Here is a 17,558-nt window from a genome sequence, read left to right as displayed (position 1 = left end):
GCAGAAAGATCTCATTGTCAATTGCCCTAGCTACAGCACTGAAATCATGGTGTGCAAGTTTCAGTACTAGCCCCAAACATCTTTCATTCAACTTCCTGGCAGCTTCCTGGTGATTTGCTGATACTTGGTTAGCACAATACAATTTAACTTAACTGTTGCAGGATTGGTTAAAGGGGAAGTGGAAAAATACAGGAAGAAATTAATTTATGCATAAGATTATTTTTTTAAAAAAAAACCTGCACTATTTAATTATCTTTTTTCTTTGATACACACCCACTTATTGGTTATTCAGAATAACTGAGTTGGAAGGGGCCTTGAAGGGCTTCTAGTCCAACCCTCTGCTCAAGTATTTAGCTGCTGATACAGTTCTACAGAGGAATCATTGAGTCTGTCATCTGCACCTCTATAACTGTCTGGTTTGGTTCTGCAAACCCAACAGACCGACACAGACTTCAGAGGAGAATCAGAACTGCAGAAAAAACAATTGCTGCCAACCCGCCTTCCATCGAGGACCTGTATACTGCACAAGTCAAAAAGAGGGCAGGGAAAATATTTACTGACCCCTCATATCATGGACATAAACTGTTTCAACTCCTACCCTCAAAATGTCGCTACAGAGCACTGCACACCAAGACAACTAGACACAAGAACAGTTTTTCCCCGAATGCTATCACTCTACTAAACAAATAATTCCCTCAACACTGTCAAACCTTTTACCTGGTCTGCACTTCTATTTCTACTAGTTTTTTCTCATCATTCCTATCCCCATTTCCTCCCACTTAGGACTGTATGACTGTAACTTGTTGCTTGTATCCTTAAGATTTTTATTAATATTGATTGTTTCTTCATTGCTTATTTGACCGCTATGACAATCATTAAGTGTTGTACCACATGTTTCTTGACAAATCTATATTTTCTTTTATGTACACTGAGATCATATGCACCAAGATGAATTCCTTGTGTGTCCAATCACACTTGGCCAATAAATTATTCTATTCTATTCTATTCTGTTCTATTCTATTCTATGTAGAAAACCCTATGCCATTTCAGACAAGCCTCTGGTGTTGGAACAGCCACAATTTATGGAGACAAATCATTCCACTGAGTAATTAATAATAATAATAATAATAATAATAATAATAATAATAATTTATTAGATTTGTATGCCGCCCCTCTCCGAAGACTCGGGGCGGCTCACAACAAGCGATAAAACAATATTGTACAGGCACAAATCTAATATTAAGAAAAAACTAAAAACCCTATCAATTTAAAAAACCAAACAACACATACATACCAAACATAAATTATAATAAGCCTGGGGGAAAGGTGTCTCAAATCCCCCATGCCTGGCGGTATAGATGGGTCTTAAGTAGTTTACGGAAGACAAGGAGGGTGGGAGCAGTTCTAATCTCCGGGGGGAGTTGATTCCAGAGGGCCGGGGATGCCACAGAGAAGGCTCTTCCCCTGGGGCCCGCCAGACGACATTGTTTAGTCGACGGGACCCGGAGAAGGCCGACTCTGTGGGATCTTATTGGCCGCTGGGATTCGTGCGGTAGTAGGCGGTTCCGGAGGTATTCTGGTCCAATGCCATGTAGGGCTTTAAAGGTCATGACCAACACTTTGAATTGTGACCGGAAACTGATCGGCAGCCAATGCAGGCCACGGAGTGTTGTAGAAACGTGGGCGAATCTGGGAAGCCCCACGATGGCTCTCGCGGCTGCGTTCTGCACGATCTGAAGTTTCCGAACACTTTTCAAAGGTAGCCCCATGTAGAGAGCGTTGCAGTAATCGAACCGCGAGGTGATAAGGGCATGAGTGACTGTGAGTAATGACTCCCTGTCCAAATAGGGCCGCAACTGGTGCACCAGGCGAACCTGGGCAAATGCCCTCCTCGCCACAGCCGAAAGATGATGTTCCAATGTCAGCTGTGGGTTCTCACTGTTAGGAAATTTCTGTTTAGTTCTTGCTTGGTTCTTTCTTCCATGAGTTTCCATCCACCTCATTTTGTTTTCAGGGTTTTTGGAAAAAAAAGATTGATCCCCACCTCTTCCTTGTGGTGGGCTTGCAAATTTTGATCACATGAGCCCTTAACCCTGCTATGCACTTAATATCTAACTCTCAAATCTCTCCCAGAAAAATAATGTATCCAACGACTTAAAGAATGTAGATCCAAGGAAGGTGCAAAGCATAGTTGCTTTTGAACTTAAAAGCAGTTTAGAAAACAGTCCCCCTCCCCAGTTTTATATATATTGGAGAAGAAAGGGGGGAAAATACTCTGCGGTTTTTGATGTGAGACTTTGCAAAAATTGCTGTTTAATTGAAGATGGGGAAGAAATTGTTATGAGTTCCAGGATTCCTGTTCCCACTTCTCCTGCCATTAAAATGCAATTAAGAGCACAAAATGCATGCATTATGTGTAAAAATGAAAAGTATATAGCGTTCCAACATTATTAGTGTAATATAGTATATTGTCATACTGAGGGTACAAAGAAATAATATCTCGGTTTCTCTTCCATGCCTTTAATTTAATAATTACTTAATTGTCTGGAAAAGACACAGTTGGGAAATGTAATAGCATTACTTGCAACCCTTTTTAGGTAACTTGGAAGCTTTGTATAAATAGAGACATGAATAACAGAACAGAATCACAGAATCACAGAGTTGGAAGGGATCTTGGAGGTCTTCTAGTCCACCCCACTGCACTGCAGGAGGCCCTGTACCATTCCAAACAAATAACCAATTGCTTAAAAACCTTCAGTTCTGGAGCACTTCTGAAGACAAGCCATTCCACGGATTAATCGTTAATTGTTCTCACTTAGAAATTTCTCCTTAGGTCTAGGTTTGTCCTCTCTTTGATTAGTTTCTCTATGTCCTATTTCAAGTGCTTTGGAAGGAAGGTAACTTGAGATTTGAGAGTCGAAGCATAATTCTCGGCTTGGAAGTGGCAGGTTGTAAGTGGCATACACTGTCGATGTTACAAATAAGTACATTTTGGGATTCATTACATTATACCCTGCATGTTCTCCAGGAGCAAACGTCAGCTTGCAAAACAGCATCCTTTCTCTGTATTTCCCACAAGACAACTAGACACAAGAACAGTTTTTCCCCCATCACTCTGCTCAAAAAAAAAAAAATCTCTCACCACTTTCAAACAATTCACCAAGGCTGCATTACTATTACTATTAGTCTTCTCATCATTCTTATCACCCATCTTCTCCCACTTATGACTGTAACTTTTTGCTTGTATCCTTATGATTTATATTAATATTGTTTCCTGATTGCTTCTTTGTACGCTATGACAATCATTAAGTGCTGTACTTCATGATTCTTGACAAATATATGTTTTCTTTTATGTACACTGAAAGCATATGCACCAATGACAAATCCCTTGTGTGTCAAATTGCATTTGACAATAAAGAATTCAATTCTGTTCAGTTCAGTTCAGTTTTGTTATGTTATTCTATTCTGTTATTCTATTCTATTCTGTTATTCTATTCTATTCTGTTATTCTATTCTATTCTATTCTACTCTATCGATAACAATAACAACAAAAGCCTATGGGGGAAGGAAACGGTATATAACCTGGAGGATACAAAATGAATATTGCTGGGACTCATGCAATCCACACTTTGCTCCCAACTTGTTCAAGAAAATTTCCCTAGATAAAAGAATCATTCCTTGGACAAAAAAGGGGGACTAACAAGCAAGCAGTGGACTGGAAGGCAAAATCATAAAATTGCATCTCATTTATTTTGGCCATGGGGGGGGGGAGGGAAATTTACTGGAAAAAGCAATTACTGTATGTTGGGAAAAGTTAGCAGTAAAAGGAAAAGAGGCCACCAAAAAATATGGTAGGCTGGGCACTATCATAGCTGATACCTGCCAGAACACAAAACAACTCAGAAAACTAATGCAAGATTGGTAGATATGGAGAGACCTGGCCCTCAAAATCGCCAAGAATCAGACACGATTGAATGGATAACACCATCATCATCAAAAGAATGATTCTATCCCGACTCTAACTGAAGAGTTATTGTTCCCCATTTACAAAAGGAAAGCGTGTATCATTAAAAAGCACAATCTTGAGAGGGACCGAGTTCATTAAAGCTTGCTTTTTTATACTTTGCATTTAGCTCAAATATAATTGCAATGCTGGGTGAGCTGGAAGTGGATTGCTAATATGTTGGTAATTGAAAAGAAGCAGGAAAAGTAAATAAGAACGTGGTCACCATTAAATTCCTACCCAAGGAAAACTTTTAATTCAGCGAAAACATTAGCACATTTCATTGCATGCTGGTATGAAAGATAGGATTACCATCTTTCCTATTTTACAGATCAGGGAACTGAACCCAAGAAACAATGAAACACCACTAAGCCAAAATACCCAAAAAATAATGTTCTTTTGGAAACTTCCAATGCAAAGTTAAGGGATAGAGAAAGTGCAATGCCTTCTAAATCCCAAAACTCAAAAAGCAGGCCTCCATATACTCCAAAATCCTCAACCCCTTTTATAGTTAACTTCATTAGGAAAACATACTAGTTTAAGTTGTGGGTGCAGCTACCTAGCTCCCCTATCTCTCTTCTTGTTGATGGCTCAATGCTGTTTTAATGTGATTCATTTTAGCACGAATGCCCAATGATGTAGAAACCATTTCCAAGATTAGCTGATATTGAAACTGAAAGCTTTAAGAAATCATTATACAATCAAGGGTCTGGGGCTGAAATCACTTTTTAATGCCTAAAATGAGCATCTTTAAAGACTCTAAAGCCTGCAACATTTAATTTTCTGTGTAATGTGCCATTTAGAAAGACGCAAGGACAGAGCAATGTTATTGCCCATTGGCTGTTAACAACAAAATGGCCATTATGGCAATGATAATGCTATTCTTCATACTCCATCTCGGCTACATCCCAAAATCTCACATTCATTCTTGGGAATCAAGCAAGGAACATCTCAAATCTCGTGCACCAAACTGACAGGCAGGGCTCTACTCTAAAGCAAGGAGCAAGTTCTGCTCCAAGCGAGACAAGACAACAGGTATCAACTCTAAACCTCTTAGAGAGGGATGTAAAGCACTGTGAAGTGGTATATAAGTCTAAGTGCTATTGCTATTGTTCCACTCTGATTAAATAATGTTGAAGCCGCATCGATCTTGGAGTGCCCTCTGTGGTTCCTGCTAAAGTTTAATTCAATGAGCACTTATTAAAATCTTTGTCTCAATCATTCTGGAGCTCTTGACCTCTGCCTAAAACTAGAAAGTATTTCCTTTTTCCATTGTTTTATTGATTGATTGATTGATTGATTGATTGGATTTATATGCCACCCCTCTCTGAGGACTCAGGGTGGCTTACAGCATCTAAAGGAGCAATATGACATCCTAAATCCAATTATCTTAAATTAATTAATCTAAAAACCTAAAACCACTAAAAAACTCTCATTCCCATTCAATCAACTAACTTACATTCATCGGCCAGGGGGCTAGAGTCTAGTGGCCCCAAGCCTGGTGGCATAGATGACTCTTCAGACTCTTGCGGAAGGCGAGGAGGGTGGGGGCAGTATGTATCTCAGGGGGAGCTGATTCCAGAAGGCCGGAGCCCCCACAGAGAAGGCTCTTCCCCTAGGAAGAGGGTCAGTCTGTCCTAAAGTTCCATAGCAAGTATTCCAATTTGGGTTGTTTTGATTTAAAGCCAAAGCAAAACTTATTTCCATCTCAAATATGAGACATTAGAAGTATGCACTACAACTGCATAAATAACCTCAGATACTAAAAGATTAATAAACATGGGATTCTCTTTTAATGTGTGAACACAGCTCTCTCATCTTGATTGCTATATATCAAAGTGCAAAATAACTATCATCCTGGAATGAATAAGATGGTGTAGTGGTTAGAATGCAGAATTGCAGGCTAAACTCTGCCGACTGCCAAGAGTTTGATCGTGACCAGTCTTTGACTCAGTCTTCTGATCCTTTTGAGGTTGTTAAACCCAGTTTGTTGTGGGCAATATGTAAACAGCTTAGAAAGTGCTGCAAAGAGAGTCCTACATAACTCTAAGTGCTATTGCTAGAAAAAAGCCTATAATAATAATAAGGGATACTTTGCAAAGTTGCTAAGAAAAAAGACACTGCCAATTTTAAAAAGGAGAAGATACTTTTTTAAGAGAAGACAATGAGGCAACAACTAAAGCAAATGACAATATCGAGGACAGATGCTTTTCACAGTGAACGGATGTGAAGAAATGACACATAAAACTGGATGTTCTATCAGTCATGTGACCCATGGAAGAAAAGTAATTAGAATCATGTTAATGCAATTGTAGGAACTCACACTGTGACGGTAGAAAGGATCTACTTTTGTAGGGTATTTGTCAAACTGTAAAAGGATTGAAATACAAACTTATTACATTTCATGTGTCGGGAAGGGGGAAGAGGATAAAACACTTTTTTAAAAATTTCATGAAGTTTGGAATGATCCCTTTTTAAAAAGTCCCTATTAGTTTTCATAGATGTTTTATAGATATTGATGGAGGCTAGAAGGATAACAAACTCAAGATGGTAGCCCCAAACACAGTATCAAAGAGACACCTTTTTTATGTATATTTCATGAAGCACATTAAAGAAAAGAAAAAGAACAGGGCTTCAATTACCAATTATGGTTACTGTCTTGATTTGTGTGTAACGTGTGTGTCGGGTGTGTGTGTGTGCTTCACATACACAAACACAACCCCAGCCTAAGATTCCCCTTCAATATAAACCATAGCAGAACAACATTTTAAAAAAACAACACAAGTCCTTAGAAGTTAAGAAGCATCAGCAGTCATAAAGCAAAATAGATCAAGGAAAACACAAGTAATGGCATTTCAGATATGAAATAAAATAATCAAAGATTAGACATTCTGCTGCTCTCACTATCATCTCAACCCTCACCCATCATTTTATAGCTACTTCTCTTGATTTACAGATTAACAGAGTTGGAAGGGACCTTGTAGGTCATCTAGTCCAACCCCTCAAGCAGGAGACCCTACACAACTTCTGAAGGAAAGCTGTTCCACTGATTGATTGTTCTCACTGTCAGAAAGTTCCTCCTTATTTCCAGGTTGAATCTCTCCATGTTCAGTTTCCATCCATTATTCCTTTTCTGGCTTTAAAGTGCCTTGGAAAATAGCTTGACCCCTTCCTCTCTGTGGCAGCCCCTCAAATATTATTATTATTATTATTATTTTATTATTTATTAGATTTGTATGCTGCCCCTCTCCGAAGACTCAGAGTGGGTCACAACAAGCAATATACAGAGTACAAATCCAATATTAAAAACAGTATTTAAAACCCTTATAATAAAAAACACTCATACAACCCACATAAACCATACATAAATCATGATAGCTGAGGGGTATATCAATTTCTCCATGCCTGGCGACACAGGTGGGTTTTCAAGAGCTTACGAAAGGCAAGGAGGGTAGGGGCAGTCCTAATCTCCGGGGGGGGGGGGAGTTGATTCCAGAAGGCCGGGGCCACCATAAAGAAGGCTCTTCCCCTGGGTCCCACCAGACGGCATTGCTTAGTTGACGGGACCCGAAGAAGGCCAAATCTGTGGGACCTAATCGGTCGCTGGGATTCATGTGGCAGAAGGCGGTCCCGGAGGTAGTCTGGTCCGGTGCCATATTGGAACATTGCCATCATATTTGCCCTGGTTCTTCTCCTCACTAGACTAGCCTTGCCCAGTTCCTGTAACTGTTCTTCGTATGTTTTAGTCTACAATCCCCTAATCATCCTGGTGCTCTCCTCTGGAGTTTATGAAGACAGCGAGTAAGGTTTTTAAACAATAATAATTATAATAAAAGTTGTGATAATAGTAGTAGTAGTACAGATAATCCTCGACTTACAATAGTTCATTTAGTGACCATTCAAAGTTACAATGGCACCGAGAAAAGTGACTTATGACTGTTTTCCACACTTACAACTGCTGTAGCATCTCCATGGTCACCAATCAAAATTTGGGTGCTTGACAACTGATTCACATTTCAGACGGTTGCAACGTCCTGGGCTCAAGTGATAACTTTTTGTGACCTTTTGCGAAGCAAAGTCAAAGGGGAAGCCAGATTCACTTAACAGCCATCGTCACTAATTTAACAACCACAGGGATTCACTTAACAACTGTGGGGAAAAACGGTCATAAAGTAGGACAAAATTCACTGAACAAATGTTGCTTATCAACAAAATGTCACTTCACAACAAAAATTTGGGGCTCAATTGTGGTCGTAAGTCGAGGAGTACTTGTAGTAATAATGGTGAGATTCAAAATTCTACCCAGCCTGCTAACATTTACCTCACATTTCTACCTCACATTTCTACCTCACATTTCTACCTCACATTTCTCAGACATCTCTGTGACAGTTCCAATTCTGTTAACGCTTACCCAAATAAAGTTTCTGATCAGGCTGACCAAGATTATTTATATTAATTTAAATTTAATAATTTTAATATACTGTATATTTAATTAAAATTAACTAATATAAATGTAATAAATTTATATCAATTTAAATTTAATAAGTTTAATAATTAATTCAATTCAATAATTTATTAAACATGTGAACTGCCCTGACAATAAAATGATAGAGTTAGAGATAGAGATAGATTAGACCTAAATATAGAAATAGAACAATATTGTAATACTGTAAATACAATGAAGTGGAGGAAAGAAGACTGACAATTCACTAATTTCTTTTCCCCAGTGGTTCAGTTTTATTTAAATCTTTATTTAAGGCAATAAAGATGTGATGCCAGTAGACTCAAGTTATTTTCCCACTAGATCTTTTCTTGGAATTGCCATCGTTTATTTATTAATTTCCTTTATTCAAAGAAACTAAATGACATCATTGCCAAATTGTTTCATTCCCATGTTTTCTTGTTTTCTTTTTGTTTTTGACCAAGTCTGAATTGTGGGGATTGCAGTGGCCTCAGGGTGGGATGTGAAATTGGGGCTTTCACATCTGTAATTAAAAGGTTCCAGCTTCAATTTTGACTAATCTGCTGTGGATAGATATTTAGTCAGTTTAAGTATTGTAGAACAAAACCAGACAGTGGCAAAAATCCAGATGGCCACAAGATGGCAGCAGATACAGAAAATATTAGTTCTTGGCCGCCATCTAAGCGGTTGTCCAAACAATTGCAAGACAAATAGCCCTAAAGTATTACAGTGGTACCTCTACTTACGAACTTAATTCGTTCCGTGACCAGGTTCTTAAGTAGAAAAGTTTGTAAGAAGAAGCAATAGGAACCAATGTAAAAACAAATAATGCATGCAATTGGGGAAACCACAAGGAGGGTGGAGGCTCCATTTCCTCCCAGGAGATTCCTAGAGAGGCCCAATGGAGGCTTCTCCCCAACCTTTTCCGGCCCTGTTTCCTCTCAGGAGATTTCTAGAGAGGCCCCACATAGGCTTCTTTCCCCCCACCTTTTCTGGCCCTGTTTCCTCCCAGGAGATTCCTAGAGAGGCCCCATGGAGGCTTCTCCCTGCCTTTTCCATTTACAGTTTCGGAGACTCGGATTTTTAAGTGGAAAATGGTTCTTGAGAAGAGGCAAAAAAAATCTTGAACACCCGGTTCTTATATAGAAGAGTTCGTAAGTAGAGGTGTTCTTAAGTAGAGGTACCACTGTAGTTACTTAATGCTTGCATTGTCAACATTACTATTACTATATGATAAATACATATATATTTGTTCTAAAAGAAGAAAACTTATTAAAGCCTGCCTCTCACTTGTAGCAAATGGAAGCAAGGATAATATGCTGCTGAATATTAGCCAGAAATTTCATACAGAAAACTTTCAATACACACCAAAAAATGTTACTTGTTCAATGAGATTTTCCTCATGCTCATTATCAGAGAGGCTAAAAATACAGGGTATAATTTAGCTGTGCGAGCAATTTAAACTTTGAAGCCCTGGAAGCAAATTAGTGCTATAAAGCAGGGGTCTCCAACCGTGGCCACTTTAAGGACTGTGGACTTCAATTCCCAGAATTCCCCAGCCAGCAAACCTGAGGAATTCTGGGAGTTGAAGTCTAGAGGTCTTAAAGTGGCCAAGTTTGAGACCTCTGCCATAAAGTATCAGGGCAATTCTATGGGGCATTTGTTATAGTGTTATCTTAATTGTCCTTCAATGTTTACTTGTTTTAATGGCTGCATTACTTGTACTTTTGGTTTTCATTCTCTGTTCACCACCCAGATCCACAATTGTGAGATGGATGGATATATTAACTATCTTTCTTTGCACATAAGCATGATTGATGTTCTCAGGTTTTCAACAAAAAAAGTGTTAAGTTATATTAAATTAAAAGTACCAGATCTGGCCTGCCGAATCTATACACCATGGAATCCCTCTGTCCCAAGACCCCTCCCCACATTGCAAAATTTGTATGCCGCCCCGAGTCTACAGAGAGGGGCGGCATACAAATCCAATAAATAAATAAATAAATAAATAAATAAATAAATAAATAAATAAATAAATAAATAAATAAATAAATAAAATAAATAAAAGGGGAACAGTCCAGAGGGTCCTAAATGCCTTTCAGTCTTTTCTCCCACGACTCCACAAACACTTTTGCCATTGTGATTATTATTTGCAAGCTGTCACAAATATACTTTGCAGCAATTGAAAGAAGGTTGCGCGCTCTACTTATCCTCACATTTCTGCCTGGATTACGCACCATGGGAGGTGCTGGCGTTGGCATGATGGCTGTGGGCGGGATGGCGTGAGGAAAAGGCGTGAAGGTGTGCTGGTGCGTGTGTTGGTGCGTGTGCTGGTGTTGGTGCTGGTGTTGGTGGAACTCGGTCCTCAGGTAGGGTGGTGGGCCCAGCGAGGCACCGCGATCGGCACTCTGGGAAGCCAGAAACCGAGTGTTCAGTTCCTGGCGGAGAAGATCTTGTTCTGGAAAGGAAGACAACACCATTAAAGGCTCTCCCTTCCTCCTTTAAGTCCTCTTACGCATCACTCCGATCTTCGCCAACACAAAAAAATATATTATCTATCTATCTATCTATCTATCTATCTATCTATCTATCTATCTATCTATCTATCTATCTATCTATCTATCTATTTATCATCTATCTATCATCTATCTATCATCTATCTATCTATCATCTATCTATCTATTTTTCTATCTATTTTTCTATCTATTTTTCTATCTATCTATCTATCTATCTATCTATCTATCATCCATCTATCTATCTATCTATCTATCTATCTATCTATCTATCTATCTATCTATCTATCTATCACCTATCTATCTATCTATCTATCTATCATCTATCTATCATCTATCTATCTATCTATCTATCTATCATCTATCTATCTATCTATCATCTATCTATCTATCTATCTATCTATCTATCATCTATCTATCTATCATCTATCTATCTATCTATCTATCTATCTATCTATCTATCTATCTATCTATCACCTATCTATCTATCTATCTATCTATCTATCTATCTATCTATCTATCATCTATCTGTTTTTAGTTTAAAATTGTAATTGGATTGGTGGGTATTGGATTTGTTATTATGTACTGTTTTTACCCTGTTGTGAGCCGCCCCGAGTTTGCGGAGAGGGGCGGCATATAAATCCAATAAATCAATAAAGTCTGTCTGTCTGTCTGTCTGTCTGTCTGTCTGTCTGTCTGTCTGTCTGTCTGTCTGTCTGTCTATCTATCTATCTATCTATCTATCTATCTATCTATCTATCTATCTATCTATCTATCTATTTATTAGATTTGTATGCCGCCCCTCTCCGAGGACTCGGGGCGGCTAACAACAATATAAAAAGACAATGTAAACAAATCTAATATTAAAAATAATCTAAAAAAACCCAATTTAAAGAACCACTCACACATACAAGCATACCATGTATAAATTCTATAAGCCTAGGGGGAAGGGAAAAAATTTCAATTCCTCCATGCCTGACGACAGAGGTGGGTTTTAAGGAGCTTGCGAAAGGCAAGGAGGGTGAGGGCAACTCTGATATCTGGGGGGTGCTGGTTCCAGAGTGTCGAGGCCGCCACAGAGAAGGCTCTTCTCCTGGGTCTTGCCAAACGACATTGCTTAGTCGACGGGACCCGGAGAAGGCCAACTCTGTGTGACCTAACCGGTCGCTGGGATTCGTGCAGCAGAAGGCGGTCCCGGAGATATTCTGGTCCAATGCCATGAAGGGCTTTATAGGTCATAACCAACACTTTGAATTGTGACCGGAAATATGCCTGCCTAATTCTGTAAAGGTTTGTTTGTTTGTTTGTTTGTTTATTTATTAGATTTGTATGAAGACTCAGGGCGGCTCACAGGATACAATATAAAACAGTGCATACAAAACAAATATAATTAGAGCTGGGGTGGCGCAGCAGGTAGAGTGCTGTACTGCAGGCCACTGAAGCTGACTGTAGATCTGTAGGTCAGCGGTTCAAATCTCATCACCGGCTCAAGGTTGACTCAGCCTTCCATCCTTCCGAGGTGGGTAAAATGAGGACCCGGATTGTGGGGGCAATATGCTGGCTCTGTTAAAAAGTGCTATTGCTAACATGTTGTAAGCCACCCTGAGTTTAAGGAGAAGGGCGGCATAAAAAAATGAATCGAATAAAATGAGCAAAGAAATTAGGGTTTAACCGGAAACTGACGCTTTCTCACTTACCTGAGTAAGCTGTGCCAGCGGGATGAGCTGGAACTTGTAATGTCCCCGATGTCAGAGGAGGAGGAGGAGGCAATGCCGTGGGAGGGGCAAACATATTGGGGTGATGGGTGTGGTTAGAAGACTGGAGGGCGGGTGTGAAATTATGGAGAGGGCTGTGATTGGGTAAAGAGAGAGGGAAGGGGGATGGTGCCGAGGGATGGTGAACTATGGAGGGATGAGGCGGTGGGGGAGGAGGGGGTTGACTTTTGGCTGGGGTGCTGCTTCTGCTGCTGCTGTTTTGTGGGAAAGATGCAGAAAGGAAGAGGTTAGCAAAGGCACAGAAAGGAACCCTCCTGTAAGGAAGGACAGACCCACAAGCCTCCCCATTGCCACACAGAGAGGACAGGTCTTCTTCCCAAAATATGGATAGTCCTTGACTTACAAGAGTTTGTTTAGTGACTGTTCAAAGGTACAATGGCATTGAGTGACTTATGACCATTTTTCAGGCTTCCAACCATTGTAGAAAGCGATCAAAATTTGAGCCCAAATTTCTGTCCCTACGTGGGACATTAGTTAATTGAGTTTTAAGATCATTTTTGACCTTTCTTGCCATAGTGAATCATTGCAATTCTTAAGTGAATTCACACACTTTGCAACTGGCTCATATTTATGACGGCTGCCATGTCTCAGGGTCACATGATCAACTTTTTTGACCTTCTGACAACCAAAGCCAGAATCACTTAAGAATTGCAATGATTCACTTTGATCATAAATGCAATTAAATAACGTCCCACTTAGGGACAGAAATTTGGGTTCAATTGTGGTTGCAAGTTGAGGACTACCTGTAGTCATCCGATCAGAACCAGTGAATCCAGTGTTGGCAAACCTATGACACGCATGTCAACGTTGACATGCCCCAACGTTCTGGGTGATGCACCAGCAATCACCAACACTGGACAATAACTATTCTCAAAAGCATGCCCCTTTCTCAAACAATTTTCAGAAGCTGTGGAAAGCACGTGAGAATGGAGTGTGCTCTTACACGACCTTTGAAAATCATACAAGAATGGATGGGGCATGATTTTGCACAGTTTTTGAAGGTTGCAGACGCCGTGGAAGAACGCTCTCTAATTTGCTTCAAGGATGAATGCTTCATGTGACCCACAATACTCTTGAACAGGCTACAAGGGCCTGTCAACAGAAGGAGAAGACTGACTGAAATTAAGCGCCATGCAGCAGATCCTAGGGCAGCGATGGTGAACCTATGGTATGCATGCCACAGGTGGCACACGGAGCCATGTTGGAGGGCATTTTGCCCTATGTCAGCCCCAGTGCGCATATGTGCACTGGCCACTTTCCTATTAAAAACACTTCCCTCCGGAACCTTATTTAACCCTTTAACATATTTAAATGTTTCGATCATGTCCCCCCTTTTCCTTAGTCTGGAGGACAGAAGGAAAAGGGGGACATGATCAAAACATTTAAATATATTAAAGGGTTAAATAAGGTTCAGGAGGGAAGTGTTTTTAATAGGAAAGTGAACACAAGAACAAGGGGACACAATCTGAAGTTAGTTGGGGGAAAGATCAAAAGCAACGTGAGAAAATATTATTTCACTGAAAGAGTAGTAGATCCTTGGAACAAACTTCCAGCAGACGTGGTTGGTAAGTCCACAGTAACTGAATTTAAACATGCCTGGGATAAACATACATATGCATTGTAAGATAAAATACAGGAAATAGTATAAGGGCAGACTAGATGGACCATGAGGTCTTTTTCTGCTGTCAGTCTTCTATGTTTCTATGGCCATCTAATTTTTGGCCTTGGGGAAGGCCGTTTCTCACTCTGGAGGCTTCAGGGAAGCTTCCTGAAGCCCTGGAGTATGAAAACGTCCCAATGAGCAAACCAGGAGTTTAGAAAAATGGACCTAGTTTGCCAATTATGCTGTTTTTTGCACTCTGGGTCTTCATGAAGCTTCCCTGAAGCCTCCACAGTGCAAAAACCAGCACAACAGGCAAACCGGAAATCCATTTTTCTGAACTTCCGGTTTGCCCATTGGGACTTTTTTCACCGTCCCAGGCTTCAGTGAGGCCTATGTGCATGCATGGAGGGTGGGTGGGTGTTGACGGTTGTGTGCATGTGTAATGGGGAGGGAATGGGTGTGGGCACACCCATTTGGGACATGAACCAAACAAGGTTCTCCATCACTATCCTAGGAGCTGTGGGTGCAAATTGTGCCATTCCCCAAGTCTCACATGGCACAAACCAGCATTTTGTGTAAGGCAGCAATGGCAGAATGGATGAAATAGAGATCTGGGCCTCCACTTCAGGTCCTGTCTTGGCATTGTGACTGAGTGCCACTGTCCAGGGTGGCCTAGATTGAGGGGAGAGAGGAGGAAAGAGATAAAGAATTGTTCCTCTTTTATTTGGGAGGGGAGGCGACACACCAGCAGTGCCAAGTTAGGCATTTTCTGAACTTTTGAGACACCAACTCCCACCACCACTGGCCTAATCGGTTGTCCATGAAACTTGGTCTGAGGCTCCCTCATCCCACCAGTTCTGATAGAAAGCAGGATTTAGATGGCAAATGCAAATTTGCCATCTCTCAGGACAGATTATGATATTATTTTTATTTATTAAATTTGTTGGCCGCCCATCTCATCACAAGGCAACTCTGATTATGGCTGGACTTGTCCTTTTTGCTAAAAGGATGGTTCAAGCCTGGTTTGCTAACAAACCATCATGCTCTTGCTTCCATAAAACACCAAGCCGTGCATCCTTTTTTATAAACTGTAATGACTAGGTTCAGGTAATAAAGAAAGCCAAGGGAGTGGAAGACACTTGAGCAATTTTGAGAGCATCTTATAGCCGTTCTCACAAAATGGCTGCCTTGATGATTATGACCAGTCTCCAAACACTCATTTACTAGGAGGCCCAAATTCAGACCTTCCCCAACAGGTATTTAATCTCCTCACCTTATCTGACTTCCTCTAGGGAGAAGGTCCATAACTTGCAAAGAAAGCACAAGCCTTATTCAACCTGCCCTTTGATTTCTGAAGAACATCTCTTGGGTCTACATGAAGCCAGTGTTCCCTCTAATTTTTTTGGGGGGGTGGGCGGAAAAGTATAGTGTCTGAGCGGCAGTCCCTTCGGGACTAGGCGGCACTCTTTCCCTCTCACTCTTTCCTTCTTGGCTTCTGGGCAGGTTTGAAAAACTCTGAGTTGATGATGATTTTTAAGTGAGCCATTGCTCACTGCTCAGCTTAGAGGGAACAATGCATGAAGCCTAGATATTTTATTGGAAATATATATAGATAAAGGCTGATACTTGTCTGAGCCAGTCAGTTTCCCCTTTATTTATTTTTAATTTAAAAAATAGATCCAAAATTGATGCACGGAGAACTTGATTTACAGGCTATGGGAGATGTTGCTACACATATCTGGGTTTCATTAGCAGAAGCGTGAGGGATCCAACCTAATTATTTAGGTCTTTATTTTCTTGTCTGATTAATAGTCTCTCCTTAACACTTGACATAGCAACAGCCTTGTTGTACTTTCAATCCTTTAAATTATAGACAACCGTACTGGAAACTGGCACCTCTTCAGTTTTTTGTCTAGCCTCATTTTCCAGGGCTGGCCCAGAGTTTTTGGATTATGGAAGAAGATGTTATTTATAATTTGTGGGCTGCCTTCCAAACTCTCCCACAGCACTCACCCAAATAAAGAGCCTGGCCCTTTTTCAAGAAATGTCAACATCTCTTACTTTTACAACACGGTGGATGAATGGAATGCTTGGAAAATGCCCAGCGTGATCCTCACCTCAAGCTGTTGAGGCTTAAACTGCTGCTGTTGTAAGCCGACAACTGTTGTGCAAGGCTACGGGAGGGAGGACGCAGCTGAGAAGGTGGCCGGTTTGGATGGGCCGGCTGCCCAGGAGAAGGAGGTCTTGGTGGATGTTGTATTTGGGAAGGAGGAATGGTGGGGAACTGGGCCTCTTCCGAAGCCGGTTGCTTCTCCGGGGCTCCTGAATAGGAGGATCGATCAGGTTGGGCGGCAGAAGGCTTTGGAGAACGTGCCTCTGTTGGTGGCTCCAAACGAGGTGGGACCAAAGCCTGAGAAAGATCCTGAGGCACAACAGGGTCAAGCGATGGTTCTTTCCCAATGTCTTGACTCTTCTCTTGGCTCCGTTCTAATCCTGATATTTTGGGGAGTGCCAAAGACCGGGCCTCTTGGTCTTCATTTTCTGTTAGCGTTACAACTCCTAAGTCTGTATCTGGAAAACAAAAACACACACAAAGATGGTTGGTACAATAAGGCCAACTACACATGCTCTGAAGCTACACTTTAGCACAGTGGTTCTCAACCTGGGGGTCGGGACTCGTTTTGGGGGGGTTGAATGGCCGTTTCACAGGGATCACCTAAGGTCATGGAAAAAACAAATTTCCCATGGTGTTGAACTAAAGCTTCTATTTTGGTGCCTTGGAACATATATTTATAATAATAATAATAATAATAATAATAATAATAATAATAATAATAATAATAATAATAATAATAATAATAATTATTATTATTATTATTATTATTATTATTATTTATTAGATTTGTATGCCGCCCCTCTCCGTAGACTCGGGGCGGCTTACAGCAATGATAAAAACAATATATAATGACAAATAATATATAATCCGACCAATCATGCACTTACAGTGAGGGTGTCCCTCTGATCTTTCCGCCAATCAGCTTAAAGCTCTGTTGGGAGAATTGGTTCTAGACTTATTTTGGGCGTCACCACAACATGAGGAACTGTATTAAGGGGTCGCAGCATTAGAAAGGTTCAGAACCACTGTGTTTAGCGTGTTAGGTTAATGAACCAGAATCTGACAATTCTTTATTATCACCTAAGT

General features: G+C 40.5%; 1 protein-coding gene across 1 annotated transcript in view; it reads right to left on the bottom strand.

The window, feature by feature from the left end:
- The window catches only part of AUTS2 (activator of transcription and developmental regulator AUTS2), a 1,269,011-nt gene that overhangs the window by 38,525 nt on the left and 1,212,928 nt on the right, over window positions 1-17,558 (bottom strand). Inside the window, exons 7-9 of the mRNA XM_070730563.1 lie at window positions 16,474-16,927; window positions 12,676-12,947; window positions 10,682-10,923 (exon numbers count right to left, since the gene is read on the bottom strand). Of these exons, the coding sequence (XP_070586664.1) occupies window positions 10,682-10,923; window positions 12,676-12,947; window positions 16,474-16,927 (968 nt within the window). The remainder of the gene's footprint in view (window positions 1-10,681; window positions 10,924-12,675; window positions 12,948-16,473; window positions 16,928-17,558) is intronic.

The sequence above is a fragment of the Erythrolamprus reginae genome, chromosome 1 (assembly GCF_031021105.1).
Source record: "Erythrolamprus reginae isolate rEryReg1 chromosome 1, rEryReg1.hap1, whole genome shotgun sequence".
NCBI classification, from domain to species: domain Eukaryota; kingdom Metazoa; phylum Chordata; class Lepidosauria; order Squamata; family Dipsadidae; genus Erythrolamprus; species Erythrolamprus reginae.
The sequence above is the reverse complement of the archived record's forward strand: the minus strand, read 5'-3'. Positions and strand labels throughout refer to the sequence as shown.